This window comes from Prionailurus viverrinus, chromosome B1 (genome assembly GCF_022837055.1).
Source record: "Prionailurus viverrinus isolate Anna chromosome B1, UM_Priviv_1.0, whole genome shotgun sequence".
Taxonomy (NCBI): domain Eukaryota; kingdom Metazoa; phylum Chordata; class Mammalia; order Carnivora; family Felidae; genus Prionailurus; species Prionailurus viverrinus.
The window spans coordinates 13,923,316-13,937,528 of record NC_062564.1 but is presented as its reverse complement, the minus strand read 5'-3'; the positions used below and the strand labels follow the sequence as shown (position 1 = coordinate 13,937,528).

The 14,213-nt window shown below is 41.8% G+C and overlaps 1 protein-coding gene across 1 annotated transcript in view; it reads right to left on the bottom strand.

Annotated features, from left to right (window-relative positions):
- Positions 1 to 14,213, bottom strand: part of TENM3 (teneurin transmembrane protein 3) — a 451,388-nt gene that overhangs the window by 110,551 nt on the left and 326,624 nt on the right. Inside the window, exons 6-10 of the mRNA XM_047856975.1 lie at positions 10,653 to 10,867; positions 4,790 to 5,000; positions 4,219 to 4,320; positions 3,845 to 4,039; positions 2,449 to 2,649 (exon numbers count right to left, since the gene is read on the bottom strand). Of these exons, the coding sequence (XP_047712931.1) occupies positions 2,449 to 2,649; positions 3,845 to 4,039; positions 4,219 to 4,320; positions 4,790 to 5,000; positions 10,653 to 10,867 (924 nt within the window). The remainder of the gene's footprint in view (positions 1 to 2,448; positions 2,650 to 3,844; positions 4,040 to 4,218; positions 4,321 to 4,789; positions 5,001 to 10,652; positions 10,868 to 14,213) is intronic.

Genomic DNA, 14,213 nt, shown 5'->3' with positions numbered 1-14,213 from the left:
ACTAAAACCTGTCCTTTTGCTCCCCCCCACTTCCCCTCCTCTCCCTCTTCTCCTCCTCCTCATTCTGCACCCCCCCCCCCCTTTAGTAGTATTTAGTTTTGCTTACTTTGAGTATCCAAACAGAAGCCATCCTTCCTCCATGTCTCACCGGTCTCTCCTCCTCACCTGGCCTGCATCCTGCCTTGCCCCTCGCCCCTCACCCCTTCCCAGCTTCCTGTCTTCTCCAGAGACGCGTCCACTGCCCCGGCCCCTCCTGGTTGCCGACGTCCGGCTCTTCTGGTCAACTTCTGCACTGTCTCTTCAGCAACTGCTGTCTAGCTTTCCTTTAAAACGGCCCTCGGCTTCATCCTTCTCATTTCTACGATCTCCCCACGAATTCACGCTCTCAGGACTTCACACTCCGGGAGAGCTCTCAAACTCGCCTTGGGCCGTCAAAGTCTGACTAGTCATGTTCTCTGACATATAATCGATGGGGAGTTCTAACAGGCTGCTCTCATCAAACTGGCGGGCACACATCGTCATGACCAGTGAGTTCTCCATTGAGAACTCACTGAACTGTCATTGCCAAGCTGCGTCCCTCCAAATGGGGCTCAGCCCGACGTTTGCCTCCAAATACTCTTTCTTTACGCTCCCGCGTATGTAGGCTCAGAGGTGCAACTTGGTTAATGGTAGTTGCTGTGGCAGTGGTGGGTGGTAGCTATATTTAGAATTTATCCTGGACTAAGCACTGTACTAAGTACTTTATATACAGTAATTCAAGTAATTCCCAAAGTATCCCTGTGAGGAATTGCTTTTTTATTTTTTTCCTTTAGAGAGTGAGAGTGAGCGCGAGCAGAAGAGAGGCAGAGAGAGAGAGAGAGAGAGAGAGAGAGAGAGAGAGAGAGAATCTTAAGCAGGCTTCATGCCCATGATCGGGCCAGACACGGGGCTCGATCCCACAACTTTGAGCTCATGACCTGAGTCAAAATCAAGAGCTGGATGTTCAATTGGCTGAGCCACCCGGGGGCCCCAAGAATTTCTCGGTTAAATTCACTTTATAGATGGGTACACTAAAACATATAGTAGTCTGCCTAAGGTTACCCAGCTAATAAGTAGCAGAGGTTGGATATGAACCCGAGCATCTGATCTCAGAGCCTACGCTTGTAGGTAGTTTCTAGTACCATTCCCCTAGTCAGAAAGCACCTCCTCCCATTTCCATGCTAGCTGCCATCTTTAAAAGAAGGCAAGAAATGTTCATAAAAATCTCCTTGAGGACCTCACGTGCATCAAGGCAGGATCACTCCTCTGAATGTTGGTTGCATTTAGCGTATTGTTCCACGTAATATTCAATAAAACATTAAACTGGCACGTCCTGGTTTCTAAGTATTTCATGTGTGTTCGTCTCATCTCCCCAATTAAACGGTAACCTTCTAGGTTAGATTACCTTTTTGTACGGTGTGACTAATACGGTCACGGAATTAATTCATGGGATACAACCAGCATCAAAAAAGTAGGAAAGACGTAGGGAAAAGCATTAGTGTGTACCACTTGGTAAAGCTTTGTTTCAGTTATGTCAGTCTATATATGTATGTGTCACAACGTAAGACTGAGGCTATGGGTCATTTAGGTCACGGTCAAAAATCTGAAAGCCACTATTCTAGAGGGCAGGAAGGATTCGTTATTTATTCCTACGGGGCCCATCACCATGCCGTGCACATAGCTGCTGTTCAGTAACAACCTGACTGATAGAAAAAAAATTACTACCTGCCATTTATATTACAATCATATTATTATAATATAAAAATCAGCGTTGGACCATTATGCATATCATAATATTTATCTATACGTACTCTTTATTGTGATCAGGTTTAGCCTTATGTTGTCAAATAATTTTTTTTTTTTTATAAATTTTTTTTTTTTCAACGTTTATTCAGTTTTGGGACAGAGAGAGACAGAGCACGAACGGGGGAGGGGCAGAGAGAGAGGGAGACACAGGATCGGAAACAGGCTCCAGGCTCTGAGCCATCAGCCCAGAGCCCGACGCGGGGCTCGAACTCCCGGACCGCGAGATCGTGACCTGGCTGAAGTCGGACGCTCAACCGACTGCGCCACCCAGGCGCCCCAAGTTGTCAAATAATTTTTAAATTGAGGCTTCTCTGTTGATGAGATAACGTGTTTAAGTCCCAGGCTATACACAGGCCTTGAGAGTTAGAAGAGGGAGTATTTTACACAAACGAAATATTCTTTACAATGCTACTAAAGGAGACATTTTAATGACAAGTTGACTAAGCCTGTTTCTTTTTCTAATGCGACTAAATTTCATCACTTTTAACATTTCTTTCTAGAAACAATCACTTCGATAAAACCTATATAAAATTTAATAAGTGTGCTTTAAAAACGAAAAGATCTTAATTTTTAGTTAGCTACACAATAGTAAGCACTCAACTGTGCTGCATTTTTCAACCTTACCATTTGAGCAGTCTGGGCCAGTCCAATTAGGGTCACAGGTGCAGGAGCCACTTTCTTGAAGATACGTCCCATGACCAGAGCACTGGTCTGGACACATGGTCTTCAGTATTTCACAATTGTTACCACCCCATCCTGGATTGCAGTGACATTCCCCATGGATACACACACCGTGATTGGAACATCCAGGGTCTAGACAGTCAGCTACAGTAGAGAAAAGAGAACAATTTTATAATTAAATCTAGCAGATATCATGCATGCAAAGTACACGCAGAATAAAGAATTAGATCCCAATCTAATTTACATGGAAATTTTGGATACTCAAACATTTGACTACCATTTTCAAGAATGTGTTTCTGAAAATGCAAAAAAAAAATGACACAATTCAGCATTCAGAATTATGCCATTTAGGTAACTGAGACTCTTGCAAGGATTTGTAATTTTCATGAATTCCACACATAGATGCTCCTGAGATTTCAGACTATTGCTCTCTGTTCTGCTTAATCAGACAGTAATAAGTATCGGCTTCTCTATAACGAAACTGTATCAGCTGACCTAATCTACGACCATCGAGCAGTGACAGCTGTATGGGACTCTCAAACTGTTTGAGAAATAAATGAGTTGCATACGCTCTCTCCTTCTTAATTCGCTTTAATGTGCTTTAGATGACGAGATTTAATTTAGCAATTTGACTCAATAAAACTTTACACTTGTAGGGTCAATGGCCTGAAAATTTAATTCCAGAGACTTAATTGCATTACTTTGTGTGTGCGGATCAATAAAATCAATTTGATTGAAGAACGGAAAAGGTGCTTTTCTGCTTTTTGAAAAACCATTTCAACTGCACTTTACAGTATAGCAGCCTGATTCTCATCATTACATACGGTTATAGAACAAACCCGTGAGGTACTTTTTTTCACTCGTATAGTACGTGCAATAGCTTGTCTTTTTTACAAGACCAGTGCTCTAACCCCTGAGCTATGGAGCCAACCGTTAGCCTGTCTTTTTAGACATGCCAAAATGCTCGATTAAAAGCTGGTTTCGAGGTGAAAAACTGTGAAAACAAACAAACAAAAAACCTGAAAGCAAAGATAAAAAAGCAACTAAGCAAAACAACAGCCCGTCGTGGGCTTCGAGTCACACACGTTTGCTTACTTTCTCTGATTGAAAGAAAAAAGAATTATTCACACGACTGGAAGCACAGAACTCTTCGGTATTTGCTCTTTCTTATTAGTGAAAATGTTAACCAAATGACGCCACCATACGCATGGAGATCTAATTACTTTCACGAGGAGGCATATAAAAAGCTTCATCTGCCAAACGAAAGATGACAAATGATCCGATCGTCTCTTCCTTTAGGACGGTCACAACGGACTTCCGTAAATATGGGCGTGTTTACCTTCTTCGCAATTCTCTCCTTTGTATCCCGAGTTGCAGGCGCAAGAGCCCATGATGCAAATCCCACGCCCCCCGCACTGAGGGTCAATGCACTGCGTAGTGGGCACATCGCACTCGGTGCCCTTCCAGCCACTGAAACAGAGGCAGCGGCCTTTGGAGTACTGTCCATTGCCGCTGCACAACACCGGACAGGCTGCTGTGAAATAAAACACGACAGAGGAGTCAACAGCCACATCTGCGGTCGGGGTCCTGAAAGACAAGCACGTCGCTGGGACAAGGCGTCGGCCCGTTTCCCCCTTTCTGGGACTTTTCTGATTTACGCGTGTTTCTACAGCCTCTTTCTATTGGCTTAAGAAAAGGCTCTAACTCGCGTACCTCTTGAACAATCCGGACCTAAAAATCCTGGAAAACAATGGCAAGTTCCAGAAACACACTCTCCATTTCCATGGCAATTGCGGGGGCATTCCACCACAGACTCTGAAGAGGAGAGAGAGAAGGGATATTTACTGTGTAGCCCGCTTCCCGCAGAAGGTAAACTCTGTCACTTTGATCATTTTAGCTGCACATGAAGGAATGACGGAGGGCTTGCTCCATAACCCCCCCCCCCAAAAAAAAAACAACCAAACAAACAAAAAAAGGATTCATATATATTAGACTATTCAAACCAGCTTGACTAGTCAAGCAAAGCATCGCCATTTCAAGTGCAGACACTCTCAAGTGTTTTTAAGACGCACTACCCTCCTCCAAGATCCTTCCAGAATAATATTCAGTGCTTCATGGTTTGCCAACGTATTCGTAAATAAACAATTTGAAAGTATCTCTCACAGTGTACCTCAGGCTTTAACGCCCTAGGTATCGCTCCAAATCGGTGAAGACCATTTAGTTTCTGTTCAACACACTGTGCAGGCGAGAGCCCGGAAAAAGATGCTTTGCAGACCGCTCTTACCTATGACGATGGTATTAAAAGACACCTGCTCCGTATTTTTCCCATCATTGTAAAAAGCCAGATGCCAGATTCCAGAATCCAAGTACTGGATAAAGCCAGCCTCGTGCAGACTGACGGATCTCGCCTGTCTCCCTGCTCTTTCGGGCTCAAGCAGGTTCCGCTGCTCTCTTGCAATCAATCTGCTGCCGTCCAGGAGCTCAACAAAGTCATACTGAGGGTGAGGACAAGTACAGCTGTTTAGTGGTCAGAACGATCTCGGTCGTAGCTGCTTCTCTCATTTCCGTTTTTGTGTCCCAACCTTTCCCCTCTGCTCTAATAAATACAACGTCAGAAAAAGGTTCCTGATGGCACAGGTCTCCTACACGTAGCATTTACAGGGATCGTAAGAACCACGTACTGCACAGTGTTGTCCCATGTAAACTTCACAAATCATTTCCCCCTTACTGGGCAATCGGTTTCCAGAGTTATCTGACTCTCCCAACGGATAAAAAGTTTGATGAGCTCAGGCGGTGTGCAAATACAGCCATAAACCTGTAACATTTCAAACCCAGCAGCCTCATTTTGGACCGCTAGGTAATCTCTTACCGTCTTCTATTTAATACCCGTGTGGTAACGACGGTCACTGGATACGTACTCTGTGCCGGGATTATATTTACTCCTTGTAGCAACCCTTCTAGTAGGAAGGCACTGATACTTACACTGTAAGGGTGGAGAAAACCAAACCTCGAGGAGCTCCAGCAAGATCAGGTACTTGGTAAGCGGGAGAGTTGGTCTGTGAGAAAGCTCAGACCTTTGCCACCACAGCACCGTACTCCCCTGTGCGACCCTGGTGTAACCATCCCGGGTACCATGGAGAAACCCATGGGTTTGTACCTTGTTATGGCTAAATTAAAAACATGCATCAAGACGCCTTTGTATCTCTGACTGAAAGTCTAAAAAATTAAACAGTGGAGGGGTTCCGAAGGGACGGAATAACGGTAAGTATGCCCAGCTATTATTCTGAAGTCAATCATCATTCAGCTTGATTTCTGGTTTAGTAAGATTAATCGTGAACGCTGGGTGGCCAGAAGAGTTCAACTGGAGACTTTAAAGCTAAAGAAAAATATGGAATGTGATCGGTAATAGTGACCAGAGATAATGCAATGAATTTGGGAGACACGGCACAGACTTCCCAATATAGTTTCAATAAACTCATTAGATAAGAGTTTCTTAAAAGTACAGTGATTCACTTTCTACGGACTCCTATCCAGTTTCCTTTTATTCCCGAGGCCTGCATTTATGGTGACAGAGACACTACGGGACAATATATATCATTTACGGTACCATATATATATACGTATGTATGAATACGTATATATACGAATCATCAATATTCTACCTCCAGATAGATTTCTTATCTGGAATTTCATCAGCGGTCTATTTAAAGAAAAGTTTATTATACGAATCCCTTAAAAACTGGAAGAAAATCACCTGCTGGGATTCTGAGATTCGTGATTGAATGCGCTGCCCCTGTACTTATCACGAACCTCTCACGTTACTATTGGACGGAATTCAGAATATCTAGTTCCGTCTCCAACATATTAAATTTTTTATTTAAATACAAAAGCCTATTCTGTTACTTTTCTGCAAAACTACCTCATGACATCATGCAGTTGTGAGAAATACACAAAAAAGCTGTCACTCAGTTAGCATTCGGTAACTTTTTTCATTTATATCTTATCAGCATGAAAACGATAACCGGTTGTGGATATTTGACCCGCAAAATTTTCATCTGGAACTGTATTTCAAAATTATCAGAGGCAAAATAATTCAGCACTTCTGAAAGGTGCCTATGCCTCAAATAAGCCACTTCCCCGTCGGATTTAAATATTTATATCAGCATGGCAAAGAGGCAGGGGGCAAGTTTCTTTTAATGGCTCCTTGGCACATAAACCTTTTTGTCCTCTAACACTCAACACGGTATGTGCAAACATTGAAAGGGAGGACGTTTTGGGTTTTAACTGGCCTCTCAAGCTCACCCTGGGAATCACCACCTTTATTGTAGAGATCGTCGTTTGTATCACATCGGGAACAGGAACACAAGGCTGGGGTGGTGGTCACTGGGATGCAGAGTAGTCGGCCACCCCTTCCCACACGCCTTTGTGGGGCTTATTCAAATACCTAAAGACAAGTCCCCTGCTTCACATAAGCCCATGTCTACAAAAAGTAAACAAATTAATGGAACAGAAATGTTTAATAACCTTTGTTCTCAGGGGGTAAAGTACAAAGCGATCACTTAAGGACAAACTGGTTTTACTCCGTAATACCTATTCCTGGCTTTCCCTCATAATACCTATTCATAAGATGGAGATGTGGATTTTTTTGTGGGGGCACGTCTTCGGGTCTTGCGTTATTCGGGGATAAAATTCAGTCTCACCACTTTGGGGAAGCGATCACGAGACAAAGGTCAGACTTTGATAAAGGTATCCTGGTAGTTCATTTCTGAGCAGTTAGACTGTCCATATGCTTAACTCAAGTCAGTTATTAAGAGGATGAGGGGCACCTGGGTGGCTCAGTCAGTTAAGTGCCCGACTCTTGGTTTCGGCTCAGGTCACGATCTCACGGTTCATGAGATTGAGCCCAGCGTCGGGCTCCACGCTGACATTGTGGAGCCTGCTTGGGATTGTCTCTCTCAGCCCCACCCCTTCTCACTCTGTCTCTCTCTCTCAAAATAAATAAATAAACTTAAAAAAATTTAAAAGGATGAGAATCTATGAATCTCAGAATCTATGAATACTTAATTGTATTTTTTAATCAACTATTTGGTGGGAGCATTGAGCTTGCTGTAAATCTTTGGCACACAGGAGGAAGAGATTTTAGACATCATCTGATTCAACTGCTTCTGGACAGATACTGGCACAGAGAAGTGATTTGCTCAAGGTCACAAGGTCAAAGAGTCGCAGGGGCGCGTGCTTACAAAACTCAGGTTTCCAGCTACCATTCTGAAACAGGCTTCACGCACACGCACTTAAATGATACACTACACTGTTAACTGTACAGCGTTAAATTGCTTCCTTAGGCTTCTAACTGTCCAGGAGAATAAACTGGGCATCAGGGAGAAGAAAGTCAATTGATTCCTTGGCAACAAACGGACAGTTTTATAAAGGGTCACAAAGACTTTCAAAACTCAAGTTGACTATTCCGAATGGCCGGCCAATTTTAATTATTTCAGGTTGATTTATTTAACGTTCCCCAGAAACAGAGAAATGTTCAGTTTGGGTTGCTTTATAGCATATTTCATGTTTAAACACTGAACTCAGAAACAGTTGTTTGCTCTGCTGATCTTGAATAAACCAGAGGAAAGAACTCTAATAACCGTGGAGCTTAAGAAAATGCGTAATCTAGTTAAACACATATATTGTGGCCGGAAGGAAAAGTGGGTATGATGTATATTGTATTTAAATTCCAGAAGAATGGGAAAACCTGAAACTGCATTTTTTGTTTCTCTAATCTTACATGGTATACATGAGTAGGAAAGAGTCAACCCTGAATCTTTAAATAAATCTGTAAAGCACGCAACAATTTTCTTTGGAAATTATTTTCTGGAGTTTACGGGTTACACACGCACTGTTGTGCTTAGCTTTAGAGGCATATTTCTTCAGTTATAAAAAAGTGATTGAATCATGGATATGGTTCCAAGGAAAAAAATATTTTTTCCTATATCACCGGGCTATTGATATAAATGCAATCTCTCTGCCATAACTAACGTTGCAGACACCCACTCTGTTTAAGAAGACCTGGTTATTGCTGTCCAGCCACTATCACTTATAGCAGGCACTGGAGTGAATTATAATTATAATCAAAAATTTAAATGGGTTGGGGCGCCTGGGTGGCTCAGTCGGTTAAGCGACCGACTTCGGTTCAGGTCACGATCTCACGGTTCCTGAGTTCGAGCCCCACGTCGGGCTCTGTGCTGACAGCTCAGAGCCTGGAGCCTGCTTCTGATTCTGTGTCTCCCTCTCACTCTGCCTCTCCCCCACTCATGCTCTGTCTCTCTCTCTCTTAAGAATAAATAAAACATTAAAAAAAATTTTTAAGTCTATTTTAATAATATAGACATGAAAACCATGATCAGAAAAATGATATACCAAAGCATGATATTCAAAAATTTCACAGCAATATAATTTATATATGTATATGAAACTTTCCCTGATCCATAAGAGAAAGCATGGTTCAAAGTTTCTGACTCATCTTTCTTTTTTTAAATCTTTATAGATTATTTTATCAAAAACATTAAAAAAATGTTTATTTATTTTTGAGAGAGAGGGTGCACGTGAACGGGAGAGGGGGAGAGAGAGGGGATAGGGAATCCCAAGCAGGCTCAGCACTGACAGCAGAGAGTCTGATGTGGGGCTCGAACCCACCAACTGTGAGGTCATGACCTGAGCTGAAACCAAGAGTTGGACCCTTAACCGACTGAGCCACCCAGGCTCTCTCTCCCTTACTCATCTTTCTTTAAAGACATGATTCTCTTATTAGTATTTGATCAATTTTTCTTTACAATTCCTAGGGTATAGAAAAAGCATGTCTCACAGAATTACATACTATAAAGCAGACATGAAAACCCTCCAGTCCTCAGTTTCTAAATCAAATGAAAATCTGCATGCAGTTCTATGGGTAAATAAACTGATTATCAAGTGTGAAACTTTTAGGCTCACCCAACCGTCAATGTTAATTAACCATCTATCACATTTTTGGACTGACGTACTAGTTGATGGTGGGAAAAGTCTGAGCTCCAAATTTACGGTGGGTAATTTAAATAATTTCTCTTGGACATAATGGGACCCCTTTTAAACCACAATTTCCAAATTACATACCCTGACCCAGGATCAGATTATGAAAAAGCCTGTAGAGTTATTGCTAGCAGCTGTCTCTACCTGTAAGGTAATTTCCATGCAAGCGAACTGCCTCTAAAGTTACTCAATCGACGTATGGTTGAAGAATATCTGAATTGTTTCGAGTGCCACACTAAGGTGATCACCCTTGGTTATCTGTGAAAGCTGTTTCTCCTCTTTATTTGAGGAATCGTGGCTTGAGTCGATCAAGTTCACTCATCATATTTATGTTTTTGTTTCCATAATTTCTTTACTAACAGTAAGGCTGGCATGAAGCAGAAAAAATACAATATAGTTCCGACAGCGTGAATGCAACGTTTGAGATGAAAATACTATGCATCTAGGGGCGCCTGGGTGGCGCAGTCGGTTAAGCGTCCGACTTCAGCCAGGTCACGATCTCGCGGTCCGGGAGTTCACGATCTCGCGAGATCTCGAGTGATCTCGCGTGAGTTCGAGCCCCGCGTCGGGCTCTGGGCTGATGGCTCGGAGCCTGGAGCCTGTTTCTGATTCTGTGTCTCCCTCTCTCTCTGCCCCTCCCCCGTTCATGCTCTGTCTCTCTCTGTCCCAAAAATAAATAAACGTTGAAAAAAAAAAATTAAAAAAAAAAAAAAAGAAAATACTATGCATCTATTACATGAAAGGAATAAGACTGTCTGAAATTCCCACAGAATCTTCGTAAAACACTTGGAAAATCCATGAGGTTTTCCTAGGTGCTCGGATGATGTTCACTATTTTCATTTGGCTACTCATAAATTTTAGAACATTTCAGTTGGTCAATAATGATTAGCACAAGTCAGGAAGAAAATGCTGTTTTTCCTACTTATTCGAAAACCTCACGATAAGTGTAACCTACGTTCAAAATTCTTTTCACCGTAAACGATCAATACGAAAGAGGTCCAACAGTTAAACAACTGAACTCAAGAAACAGAATAACTTTAAAAATGCAAACTAGCAGTTTCTATCTTATTGACAACAAAGCCCACTTTTACCTGAGTATGGGAAGGTGGTAAGCCTTTTCGGCCATATACTCCAATCAATGCATCCTTCTGAAGAGAGATATTGAATTTCAGAAACTGTGGCTGATCAATAAAGAGCTGTGATCTCCAGAAAATCCCAGGAGGAACCTCTTGAATTGCCCTTCGGCCAATATCAAGTTCTCCAGAATCTATGGTGTTATTTTCTTGTGTAAATCCACCTAATTTTCCTGCATGGAAGAGATCCATGGAAAAACAATGAAAAATTAAAAAACAACAACGGACCCCCCCCCACCCCCCACCAAAAAAACCCTCGAACGACAAAACAGCTTTCCTTTCAAAAAGTTCTTTTCAATAAATGCTGAGGCATTTTATCTTCTGATAAATGAAATGCTCTAACATACTTTTCACTTTAAAAGCTTTTTTGTTAGCTACTGCTGTTCAATGAATTCTGATTTAGCATATTCTTAAAGAAATATTTAAGGGGTGCCTGGGTGGTTCAGTAGGTTAAGCGTCCGACTTCAGCTCAGGTCATGATCTCACGGTTCGTGGGTTCAAGTCCGGCGCCAGGCTCTGTGCTGACAGCTCAGAGCCTGGAGCCCGGTTCAGATTCTGTGTCTCCCTCTCTCTCTGCCCCTCCCCTGTTCACGCTCTGCCTTTGTCTCCAAAATAAATAAACATTAAAAAAAATTAAAAAAAAAAAAGAAATACTGAAGTCAAAATCCTTTGCCTCCCCCTCCCCCAAGGTATGTCTACTGTTGAAACGCTTTTTGCACCTACAGTCTTTCCTGATCACTTGAAACATGATTATCTTACAAATATATGTCTTGTTATTTCTTGGGAGAGATTAAGTCTGTTACTAATCAGTCCTTCTAAATGTACCATAGCACTGCAAGTGTAAATTAAGGCAGAATGGATTATGGAGATTTCCAAATCAATCCTTAAGCAAACAACAAAACCAATCAATGGCACTGATTCAGGTAGTTCCCTCTGAACTAAACAGAATGAATAAAGATTCAGATCCTGGAAGGGAGGCAGAGATGGGGTAGGGGATTACGTGGTGGAGGGAGGGAGGAGTAAGTTTAAATTCTCACAAAGATACTGGAGAAGGCTGCCGCAAGCTTTCTTTCTTTTGACCCTCATCTCAAATTCATTTGCAGCCTCACCAGCCATACTTGAATTGCCCCTATCAATGACCCTCAACCTGTAGGAATAAAAACTCTGCTCCCTGAGTCTCTGCCGCCTCCCGGTTTTAGGAAACAGATCCAAGACTCAGATTTTTTGGTATGGTTTTCCCCTCCTTCCTCCTTCCCTCTTTGCTAACGTTCTTTCTCAGTTATCCTGAAAGGATGATAGAGCAGGTTTTACAAATTTACCTTAAAGAGAAACAAAACCACATTGTCTCTTATTCAAAAAAGGTCCGTGAAGGCTAAGGAACAGAATGGAACTGGAAAATTATCCTTCCTCTATTAATTCAAACTTTTCAAAGTGACAAAGTTGACTTCCTATAATTTTTTTCTCTTAAAAAATAGTATTCTGAATATGAATTCAGGTATTACATAATATCTATTACATAGTAGCCTCCAGAGAAGTTGGCCATTCAGAATTTAGAGGGTTTAATTTCAAATTACAGTGTTGTGAGCTATCCTACTCTAATGACAGGAGGAGTGAGTCTTCTCTCTAGGAGAAGTTATCAGTTTAACACTGAGACCATTTTTGAGCATTTACTAAGGGACATAGAATTGTAGGCAATAGAAACAAATATCAACCGAAGAGTAGAATTGTAGACGTTACTTACTTATCTACTCGGGCTTCCATGGCTTCTGCCATCAAGCAACTAATTACGTGTTTGGGAGGACAACGCCTTCAACCTGGTGAATTAAATGACAATCTAAAGCCACATATGGTTAAGGGTCAGAGGAAGGTGATATCGATCGTAGGCTGGTGGTTGAAAGATTTCACAGAAGGGTTCAAAGTTCTGAGGTAAACTCTGAAGGACAGGGAGGATAAGGTGTTTGAGCTGGAGTCAACATTACAATGAAAAACATGAAAGTGAAACTGGACATATGTCATAGTGATGGTGAGCAGAGAGATCCGTGGGGCTAGGAAAGGAGTTAAGAAGACTGGCTTTGGATTCAGTTGAACTGGGTTTGAATCCTGACTCTGTCAGTAACCGGTTCTGCGATCGTCAAGAAGAGATTAAATCTCTAGTTCTAAACTTCATCTGTAAAACAGGAATGGTAATAATGCAATCACAGAGCTCATGTATATGAAGCATTTGGCTCTCAGTGTGCATCGAATGAATGAAAGACAGTAACGGGTTTGTCACGAGAGTAATGGAAGGTAGGGCTAGAAAGGGAGGATGAGATCAGTTTCTGGAAGGTCCTGAATGCCAGCTTAAAGAGTCTGGTCCCTAACATGAACAGACAGTTCTCCAAGAAGACATCCAGATGGCCAACAGACACATGAAAAGATGCTCAACGTTGCTCACCATCAGGGAAATGCAAATCAAAACTATGATGAAATACCACCTTCCACCGGTCAGAATGGCTAAAGTCAACAACACGAGAAACAACAGATGTTAGTGAGGATGTGGAGACAAAGAAACCCTCTTGCACTGTTGGTGGGAATGCAAACTGGTGCAGCCACTCTGGAAAACCGTATGGAGGTTCCTCACGAAGTTAAAAATAGAACTGCCCTACGATCCATCCATCACACTACCCAAAGAACATAAAACAGTGCATTTACCCAAAGAATATAAAAACAGCAATTCAAAGGGATACATGCACCCCTACGTTCACAGCATTATTTATAACAGTCAAGATACGGAAGCGGTCCAAGTATCTACCGATTGGTGCAGGGGTAAAGAAGATACCGTATGTGTGTGTGTGTGTGTGTGTGTGTGTGTGTGTGTGTATCCATATATCTATATCTATATCTATATCTATATAACTATATCTATATCTATTACAATGGAATATTACTCAGCCGTAAAAAGAATGAAACCTTGCCATTTGCAACAAAGTGGATGGAGCTAGAGAGTATAATGCTAAGCAGAATAAGTCAGTCAGAGGAAGACAAATACTGTGTGATTTCACTCGTATGTGGAATTTAAGCCACAAAACAGATGAGCAAAGGGTAAAAAAGAGAGGGAGAGGCAAACCAAGAAACAGATTCCTAACTATAGAGAACACACTGATGGTTACTAGAAGGGAGGGGGGTAGGGACACGGGGGAAGTAGGTGATGGGGTTAATCCCCATCACTTGTGATAAATATTGGGTATTGTACAAAAGTGTCAAATCACGATCGTGGACACCTGAAACTAACATAACACTGTATGTTAACTGACTAGAATTTATTTTTTATATTATTATTATTTTTAATATATAACTTATTGTCAAGTTGGCTAACATACAGTGCATACAATGTGCTCTTGATTTTGGGGGTAGATTCCTGTGATTCATCGCTTACATAGAACACCCAGTGCTCATCCCAACAAGTGCCCTCCTCAATGTCCATCACCCATTTTCCCCTCCCGCCATGAAACTTCAGTTTGTTCTCTGTATGTAAGAGTC